Raw genomic sequence first — 10,512 nt, 5'->3', positions numbered from 1 at the left:
GTTGCCCGGGACCTATAGGATTTAGCTGTCAAACAACAGAATGTTCAAGGCGATACGAATGTGAGACAGATGATGGTGGGCATTATATATAAGGAAACGGATGAAGATTAAGAGGCAAGTAACGCATCTGCACTTACCACCTACGGTTACGGGAGGAAGACCGTCGAGCTTCATCCCATTAGGCCCAAGTAATATCGGACGTCCAAAAATGTCACTGGAGTAGCGGCCCGGCACAGTTAGCGCTTCTTAATAGTAACGTACGCATGATTCAGAGCTAATCTGACGGCTAAAAATCCAAAATAACGATCGAATGGCCGAGAACACTGATGACCTGAGAGGGCTGAAAAAGTGCTCAGTTATAATGTATTTATTAAATGACGATGGAGATCTCTTGCCGGGCGCGCGCTCCCAGTACAACATTATCACTACGTCCGTGGCAGGTGTTTGCTTGGCAGGCGAACACGTCTGCGAGGGCGTTATCGTCCAAACTTAGCCACCAGCGCATCCCTTGGTATTAGTAGAGTATACTGGTATAGTACTGCTCGTGTCCCTCGTGATTGCCCGGCATCAATGGCCTCCACATGGTTCACTTCATGGCACACGCAATAAACAGCAGTCCTCTCGCGAAGATGCCTGGCTCAAATCAAATCAAATGCAATAGACATCTCGCTCGTGTGTATATAAAGGTCGGCGCTGGCCTTCAAGTTCTCCCATCCATTGCCATCCATCTCTACTCTCTAGTGTGAGCAGCAATGGGGTTCATTCACAAGGGTGGGGTTTGGTGGTTCCTCCTGCTCGCCGGGGTGCTGCTGGCTGCGGCGGCGGCAGCAGGCGCGGAGCAGGACGATGGGGCGGTAGCCACTGCTGTCCCGGAGGTGGAGGAGGCGGATGAGGCCCGTCTGCGCGTCGATGATCCGGAGGAGAACGACTCGTGCGACCTCAAGTGCCAACACCACCAAGTTCCGGCGAGGAAAAAGCAGTGCGTCGACGAGTGCCACAGCCGGGAGCATCACCACCCCAGCAGAGCGTCTTGCGAGAACAAGTGTAGCCACTGGCAAGACCCGACGAGGAAGGACCAGTGCGTGCAACAGTGCATGCGCCGCGGCCTCAGCCTCGCTGTGGGCGGCGGCAACGACGTCGACGAGCACCGCCACGCCCAAGAGGAGGAGGTCGCCGGGCGTCCGTGCGACAGGGAGTGCCAACTGTCTTGCCAAAGGAAGTGCCAGGGCTGGAAAGATCGGACCAAGCACCAACAGTGCGTGCGACAGTGCGTTCGCGGCAGCAACATCGTCGACGACGAGCACCTCCGCGGCTGGGAAGCGGTGGCCGGCGCCATCATCGAGGCGGTGTGAGTGTCATGTCACGCACCTAATAATAATAATAATAATGTAAGGGTATATGTCTTGCTAGGCAAAGGCACCAGAATAAAAGACCAATAGCGTGCGGTAGCTGCATGTTTGGCGTCGTTGGCGATGCTCTCCTAGGACTAGGAGAGAGCTGCATGGAACTCTGTTCCTTTTCCTTGTAGCGGTTCCGGCTGTTCTGTGGCCGTTAATTGCAATCTTATGGATTTTCCTTCATTTGTAATATGGATTTATCTTAGTAAAGTACCCCTCTGTCGTCCCACTCAACACCTCTCAAACTACCACATGAATGCATTGACCTCACGACACATGTCACCCTCCGTTCATGTTTTATATTAAGTGTCGCTAACTTTATACCAAATCAACGCTTAATATGAAACGGAGGTAGTAGTGTGTTTGAACCCTGTCTTTCGTAATGAAAATCGAACTTGACCAAACTCCTTGGTATGCTTGCTCCTTGGTCGCTCCCGCGGGCGGCCAGGGGCATCGAGGCGAGGCAGCGCAAGAGGGGCTTGGGTCCACGCGCGTCGGCGTCTCACAGGCCTCCTGTCCGGGACGTGGGAACTGATCTCGGGCAAGGACGCATGGTGCGCCGGGAGTGCAGGCGTGTAGGATGCATGGGTGGAGCGGAGTTCCGCGCGGTGGCTCTGGCTCCTGGCATGCTAGGTGCTTGTCTGCTGGAGCGTGGTGTGCCAGTGGATTGGGCATGCAAGATTGCGGGGGCGGCCTGGTGTGGCCTTGCAGGGAGGCGCTGCATGCGTGTTGTTGGTGCTAAATTCGGCATATCTTGAGGTAGGGGTCCTAAGTTAGGCGTCTTGACACGATGGTAACATGGCAAACAAGTGACATAGAGATTTTACCCAAGTTTAGCCTCCCTCGAAGAGATAATACCCTATATGTTGTTTTTGACTATAATTGATATGGGGTGTAGTATAGAGTACATGTATCTACCACAAGATTATAAGACCACATGATTTGTTGACTAGCCTAGCCTCGGTTTATATAATGCACCGGAGGCCTAGGATTTAGAAGGGTTATCGTCTTGTGCATCCAGTCTTATACAAATTTTCTTGTATACGTCATGGGCTACCCGAAGAAGCCCATTAATGAACCGCCATGGGGGTCCTCGGCCCAACCCACCTGGTCGGGCGACGATGTGGTGAGTACCCCTTAGTCTAGGAGACCAACAGTAGCCCCCTAAACCGGTCTTCAAGCGATGACGCTCCTCGGTTCTTCCGAACTGTTCTTTGTCTTCGGTCGTCGATTTTGAAACCTCGTTCAATAATTCTTCCCATTTCCGATCTTGAGGACTGCCGAGGTGTATCCGAAGAGTTCACAAGACATCAGGCATCTGAGGATATCACACGTCGGGCATCTGAGAAGCCCCTTTAGTTCTCAGACTATCAATACCTTGTTATTTTTACACCACACCTCGGGTTCGAAGTTTCTTCCATGCGGCGGTGTCCTCTTGCAGCTGAGCTTCAACGTTGTATTGCATTCCACAAAGCCCCCCATCTAGGCATAGAATACTTGTCAAAATCACCACATAAATTGGAATCATCGGTAGGCAGGAGCCGGTCTACTCGTCACGGACGTAATGCCTATGTACATGATCATGCCATGAATAACGACATAACTATGCGTTTTTCTACCAATTGCCTAACAGTAATTTGTCTACCCACCGTATACCATCTTTATGAGAGATATGCCTCTAGTGAAAACTATATTCCCTGGGTCTATTTAATCATATTACAAAAACCAAAAATACCTTTCTGCAACTTTTTATCTTTTATTTTACTTTGCAATTTATATATCACCTATTACCAGATTTGATCCTTGCAATTAACAAGTACAAGGGGATTGACAACACTCTTGCCCATGTTGGGTGCAAGTATTTGCTATTGTGTGTGTAGATACTATTGGTGGGTGTTTGTGTGGTTCTCCTATTGGTTCGATAACACTGGTTCTCTACTGAGGAAAATACTATCCGCTACTATATTGCTTCACGCTTCCTCTTCGGGGAAAATCCCAATGCATCACACAAGCAACAAGGCTGCGACGACGGTAGTGGTGCCTTCTTAGGGCATCTCCAGTCGTTCGGTCCCCCAGGGCGCAGAAAAACTGCGGCATGGGGGCGAGCCGGCGCTAGTTCGGCCCCTGGGGCCGGCCTAGCTCCCAGTCACGCCCCTAGCTGCCGCCCCCCCAGCCACGGAAAAATTTAAACATAGTCGTTCCCGCGCCCAAAATAGATGCCACAATCCGGTGATCAAGCGGCCTAGATCGGCGGTCGGATGAAATGTTCGGCGTACAAAAAAGCAGGAAAGGACGGAAGCGCGCATCATGCGGCAAGGTCGGCCTCTGGCGTCGCTGGAGTCGGCATGCGCGGGCTTGACGGGGCCTCTGTGCTTGGCGGCATGGCTTATGTGCTGCGGGCAGTCTCGGCGGCATCAGCGGTCGGGCTTGGCGGCAGCGGCGGCGTGTGCGTGGGCGGCGTCGCCGAGGGAAGCTGGTCCAGGATGAGGCCAACATGCGCCCTGTACCACGCCTTGACCGCCTCGTCGGTGCTTTGAAGCATGTCCGCCCCGCCCAGCAGCAAAGCCAGGTCAGTGTTCCTCTTCTTCGCGGTGACCTTGGTCTGGAGTAGGTCGAGCTTGACGGCGCTGGTCGACATCAACGCCGACCAACGCGCCTCGGTCTTCTCTTCACGAAGGGCGGCCCGGACCTGTGCGTCGGTGAGGCAGTGCTAGATGGACTCCTGCACACGAGATGTGGCCGCGTCGGCGTGTTTCCCCTTCTTGGCACATTTGTTGCCGTCCGGCCGCCCATCTGACGCGCCCGGAGACGGCACGTCAGGCGTGTAGGTCTCCTTGGCCTTCTCGATGGTGCGCCGGACTTCCGACCACTTGTCGCACTTGTCGATGCGCTTGTAGACGTGGAGGTACTTGAACTCGGCGTCGCTGTTGCCCCGCCGATACAGGCCGAACACGCGCAACAACTGCACAGGAACAAACAAACAGTTGGCTTGTGAACCGCGAAAAGAGGCCTAGTACGTACGTACCTGTCGCCGGGGGTACGTAAGGGTGTATGCAAGTCCTAGTACGTACGTACCTGTCGCCGGGGGTACGTAAGGGTGTATGCAAGTCCTAGTACGTACGTACCTGTCGCCGGGGGTACGTGCACGCTTCCATACGCCCGCGTATATGTCTTGCTAGGCAAAGGCGCGAGAATAAAAGACCAATAGCGTGCGGTAGCTGCATGCTTGGCGTCGTTGGCGATGCTCTCCTAGGACTAGGAGAGAGCTGCATGGAACTCTGTTCCTTTTCCTTCTTAGCAGGTTGGTCTGCTAGCTCTTATAGCGGTTCCGGCTATGTTTACACCAAAAAAGCAAGAACTGCATGCGTATGTTTACGTGTATGTGTGCATGCATGTGTTGCACCAAGAAATGAAAATCTACGTATCTTTCCCGTTACACCGCTTTGTCTAAGTAAGCTCTTTTACATGATTTTTATTTTGGGGGGAAAGCTCTTTTACATGATAGCTAAGTTCGCTAACGTAAGTATGCTTGGCGAAAGTAGCAACACGTCTAACAACAGCTAAGATCGCATCTTCTCTACTGTACACCAGACTCTACTGTACTTAGTTGTACATGGCATAATAACCTTGATAATAGCTAGTGCTAATTTAGAAACGTTTTCTTAATCATGCATGAGTCAACATTGAAGTTCTAGACTATGTAGGGCACAACATTTTAAGAACCAACATGTGCTTAGATGGTTAGGAGAGTGGTTGTACCCAGCCCATCAGAGATCAAAAGCCCAGGTTGGCACATGTGTGTCTCACACTACGGGAAAATATGTCTTTGCCGAGAGTTTGGGTGTTTGCCGAGTGTCTTTTATCGAGCACTAGGCAAACAAGCCCTTTGTAGAGTGCCTGGAGGAACATCTTCGAGAAGGAATCACTCTTTTGAAAGGGAACATCTAAGAGTTGAAGGCAAAGCAATTGCTTCTTTATCGTTTTCCTTAAAAAAAATTCTACACTCAAGATACACCATAAAATATTCTATGTCAAAATTTGACATTTTCGGGGTCCGTTTGCTACATACAGTCCATGTAGTGCATATCTAGGCATTCAGTATAATTAAAATTTAAACTGAAAGTTCATAAGAAGAGATAGAAAATTCTAGTGCATGAAAAGGTTGGCAAAATTGGGTCGAAAAATCCTATTTGTGTTCTTGAGTACATATTCAAGCCTTATCCAAGAAAATAAAAGGAATCACAAACATCAAGGTGCCAAGACTTGACCACGAACATGGAGCTTATTGTATTTTTAAATGTAGAAAATGGAACGAAGCCTGGAAAACATGAAACTTGACATGGTGTACACTGGTGGAAAAAAGGCCTTTGGTCGCGGTTCGCAACTGCCATTAGTCGCGGTTGCGCAACCGCGACCAAATAAGCGCGACTAAAGCCCCCCACCTTTAGTCGCGGCTGCTTAAGAACCGCGACTAACGGCCCGTCCACGTGGGCGCCAGGGGGCCGTCGGGGCGGAGGACCTTTAGTCGCGGTTCTTCTGGCCAACCGCGACTAAAGGCCGCCACAGGTTTAGGGTTTTAGCCCCCCCCCCCTAAACCTGTTTTCTGTTTAATTTGTATTGTTTTATTTCTTTTGTGCTTTATTTTAATTTTGAAGGAGTTTCATATATTCTACGGTACTACATACATGCATATGAATGTACAATTTCAAATAAATTTGAAATTAGAACCAAAAAGAATTCAAGAGGAATATACAATATATATTCAATATCATCGGATGACCATATACAATTTTGAACAAGTTTCCATACATGATTTAATGCATATAAAGTTCTATGTCCTCGTAATAGTGTTCTCCTTTAGGATGGAGGACTTCCCTGCTGAACCATCCAGCTAGTTCCTCTTGAAGTGGTCGGAAGCGAGCTTCTGGACTAAGCATCCACCGGAGGTTATTCCTCTGAGCATTGGTATCACTCGGAACCCGCTCAGAGGTGTATCTCCGGATCATCTCACAGACATAGTATCCACATAGATTGGTCTCCGGTGGCTGAATATCCCCAGCATTCTTAGCCTTTAACATTTTGAATTCTAGCTCTTTTTTGAATTCACCGACCTTTGTATCTACGAACCGTCTCCAAACCCTACGAGGCAAAGAAAATTAAATGAACAAGAGAGTTATTAATTAGTTACTTGATATTAGGAAATGAACGAAATAGGCCGATCGATATAGAGCGCAAATGAATGAAAATAATTACTTCTGCAGCATTCTTCTCATGCCGCCCCAAAGCTTTGGATCCATATTCACGGAGTCGTGGACGAGACATTCTGAGGTGTTAACTTTAATTACTAGCAGAATCCAGTGGAACCTGCGGACACGATACATGCACAGTACGTCATGCATAACTCATCGATTAGCCGGCCACATACCATGCATGGAGTAAACAAAAGAGAATGTGCTCAAGACAGAAACACTCACTCAAAATGGTAAGGAAATAGAATATCACTTTTGAGTTCCTGCTTTGTAAGAAAGTGCCACAGGTCTGCCTCCACGTCGGCGGGGTGACGCTCCAACACATGTCCATTAACGATGTGTGGGTCAATGAACCCAACATCATGGATGTTCCTTACTCTGCATTCCTTAATCTTCATTCTGCATGTATAATAGCGGACACAACAATATAGTTAGGACATATATATAGTGCAGGCAATATGAACGAGATGGGGTAGAAATTAATAAATCACTTACAGAACGTAGCAACTGATGATAGATTTATCGAGCTCGCGCAGATTGAAAAGCTGAAACAATTCACTCGGTTCAATTTGTACATAGTAATGTTTGAAGTGATGCTCATGTCTAACTTCCGCATAAATATATTCTTTGGCGTTTTTATTTTTTATGTAACCCTTGTACCATTTCAGCAGACCTTTCATTTGTGGAGGTAGATCCTTTTCCTGCGCAGGCTCGACGAGAGGCCCATTCTTGACATATGTAATTACTACCTCCTTCACTGGCGCCTCATCAAGGCCTAACAGTTCACGAAGAGTAATACCTAAGTTGGCCGCTTGTTCTCTGGCACTCGTTACAGTCAATCCCTGTGCTGCCGCAGCTTGTATGATCTCGGGGGCATCCGGACAGAAGGCTTCCACTATAAGCGGGGCAATCGATTGTTTACTTTGTTCCCCGAGCTGGGCAACTTGTTTCCCGCTTTTTTTACTTTCGGCCTTCTCCCGCTCTTTGTTCTCCTTGAACATGAGTGCCTGCCTGCGAAGTTCACGTGCATAGTCGTTAGGCAGATTCTTCGCGACTTGGGACGGTGTGCTCAAAAATGACTTAGCCCACTTCTTTTGCTCATCAGAAAATACTGGCTTGGGCTCGGGCTCTCTTTTCTTCTTGCAGTCCGCCTTCCATTTCTCCAAATCAGCAGCCGCGGCCGCGTCGACTTCCTCGGCACTACGTTCCCAAGGCCTTGTGGGGAGAGGCTTCAGTGATGGCTCCGGTACCTTTGTGGTCTTAGGTACATAAGGGTCCGGGTTAATAATCCAGGACTGCTTCTGCTTCTTTGCCGGAGGTGGATTGGGGGGCGGCGTCTGATCACCCGCCGGACGAGGACTGGGGGGCGGCGGCTGATCACCCGCCGGACGTTGTGGACTGGGGGGCGGCGTCGGCTGACGTGACGGAGGTGTAGGTGAACCGCCACCGCCACCACCACCACCACCACCGCCACCGCCACCACCACCACCGTAGGGGGGTGGACTTGTTGTCCTTGGCGCCTCGCCTGGAAACTTGATAAACTTCTTTTGCCATAGAATGAAATGGCGCTTGACATCTCCAAGTCTTTTCTCCCCTTCAGGTGTAGCAATGTCAATCTCCAGGTCCTCAAACCCTTGGACTATGTCCTCCACCGTGACACGAGCATAGCCATCTTGAATGGGGTTGTTGTGGTGGAGTGCTCCAGGTAAACATGGTAAAGCACTGCCGATGGCTACCTTCATGGACATGTTCCCGATAGGATAATACAGATGACATTCTTTCATCTCCTTTATATCGTCCACGGGGTAGCGAGGAGGCTCCGGTGAAGTAATTTCGACCACCAGAGGCTCCGGTGCAGTAATTTCGACCACCAGAGGCTCCGGTGCAGTAATTTCGATCGTCGGTGCATCTGCACCAGCCGGTGGGGCCTCCGTGGAAGCCACGCTGCTTCTCCGCTGCTGGCTTCCGAGATCCGCTGGATGATCTTCATGCTGCACCCGAGCTGCGTCTCTTTCGGCTACTAGTACACTCATGGTTTTCTTCATCACATCCATTTCCGATGCCAACCGCGCCACAACATCTGCTTCCCGATCCATCTTTCTCTTACGGCTTCTGTAACCGTACGGGTCATCGTTCTGGGGGAACCCTATTTTCCACGGAATGTGCCCCATGCCTCGTACACGTCCTCCGTGTTCAGGATTCCCGAGGGCTTTTGTCAGCGCGTCGTTCTCTCTGTTGAACTTGATCTTCCCCTGTTGAGCATCCCTCATTGCGTTAATAAGGGCTTGGGTGGGTTTAATTAATTTGCCCCGGTAAACACACTCCCCTGTCTCCGGGTTCAGCGTTCCCCCATGCCCGTACCACCAGCTTTTGGCCCTTGGGTCCCATCCCTCCGTACCTGGACGGATTCCTCGCGCCCTCAGCTCGTTCTCCATCTTCTCCCACCTAGGCTCCCAAAGGTGATACCCTCCTGGCCCCATAACATGATTGTACTCCTTCTTAGCCGCATTTTCCTTATTTTTTTTCGATATTTGAATGAACTGCTCCGATTTCTTTTGCTTCACAAATTCTGGCCAATCATCTTTCAGTTTCTCATATTGTCCTTTGAAATCCGGAGTCTTGTTCTGCTTGACAAAGTCATGGGCTAGATTTTGCTTGAATTTCCGGAATGCGTCGGCCATCTTATGAAGAGCGAACTGTTTGACTAGCCTCCTCCTCTCCTTGTTTTCCTCAATCTTGTTACCCTCCTCATCGAATTTGTTGTATTCCAGAGGTAGAACAAAATGTTCCATAAGCTTCTTGAAGCAATCTTTTTTTGTTCTCTTATCGACAAAAGTGAAACCATCAATTCGTGCCTTCTTTGGCTCATTCCACTCCTGGACGGTGATCGAGACGTTGTCTCTAACAATGGCTCCGCATTGGCTGACAAACTTGGTGGCGTTCTTGCGGGGCTCCAGCGGCCTGCCGGTTGCACTGTCGACAACCTCGATGGTGCATGTTTCTCCTTGTTTCATCGTCTTGGTTGCGCCACGCTTTGACGACGTACTCGATTGTTTCGACGATCCGGCCGAGGGCTAAAATAAGAAAGAGTCGCGCGCGTTAGTACACACATATTTATTCAAATCAGTTAGTTTGTATCACCAGAGGCTCAATGTATATATATACCTCAGCGCCGGAGGTGGTTGCTACTTCTATTTGAAGATCGTCGTTTATCGACGTTTGTTCGGCATCATCTTGCTGACGGCGCCCTTCATCTTCACCGTCAAGGTTCAGATAAGAAGAGATATCATCTTCTTCTTCTCCGGTCGGCACATATAGAATATCGCCGTTTATGATGCCGAACATATGTGCTTCACCGTCCGGATCATAGTTGTCCATAATCGGGTCAGCTCTATCGTTCGCCATTATGTCAGTCCTGAAAACATGTAGTAAAAAAATTAATTAAGTGAAGAAGGGGGGCGGTGGCGGTGGCGGTGGCGAAAGGGCGGTGGCAAAAGGAGGGGGCGAGGAAGGGGTGGGAGAGGGTGTCGCGGTAGAGCGCGAGACGGGGCGGCAGACGACGGCGTCACGGAGAGGGGAGGCGAGGACAACACATTTATAACCCTCGCCGTCCCCTCTCGATCCCTAAAAAAACACCGCGCGCATCGCCGCCCCCCTTGCCGCCCCTCTCCGTATATACGTTTTTTTTGTTAATTATCAAATTTTACGGGTTTTTTTGTTAATTATCAAGTTTTAAGTTATTTACCGTTTTTGTTAAACTAAGTTATTTACCGTTTTTGTTAATTATCAAATTTTACCGTTTTTTTTGCTAATTAACTAGTTAAAAAATTCTCTCTCTCTCTCTCTCTCTCTCTCTCTCTGCTCTC

At 49.5% G+C, this 10,512-nt stretch overlaps 1 protein-coding gene across 1 annotated transcript; it reads left to right on the top strand.

The window, feature by feature from the left end:
- Positions 1-567: 567 nt before the first annotated feature.
- On the top strand, positions 568-4,833 carry LOC123094295 (antimicrobial peptides-like). The gene is made up of 2 exons (XM_044516335.1): positions 568-1,410; positions 4,577-4,833. Exon 1 carries the CDS (start codon positions 753-755, stop codon positions 1,350-1,352), a length of 600 nt encoding a protein of 199 aa, XP_044372270.1. The 5' UTR covers positions 568-752; the 3' UTR covers positions 1,353-1,410; positions 4,577-4,833.
- Positions 4,834-10,512: the final 5,679 nt, after the last annotated feature.

The sequence above is a fragment of the Triticum aestivum genome, chromosome 4B, assembly GCF_018294505.1.
Source record: "Triticum aestivum cultivar Chinese Spring chromosome 4B, IWGSC CS RefSeq v2.1, whole genome shotgun sequence".
In the NCBI taxonomy this organism is placed as follows: Eukaryota; Viridiplantae; Streptophyta; class Magnoliopsida; order Poales; family Poaceae; genus Triticum; species Triticum aestivum.
This window is presented reverse-complemented; position numbering and strand designations above follow the sequence as displayed.

Excerpts from the sequence above, each read along its gene's own strand:
- LOC123094295 (XM_044516335.1), top strand. The coding sequence starts at position 753 with ATGGGGTTCATTCACAAGGGTGGGGTTTGGTGGTTCCTCCTGCTCGCC.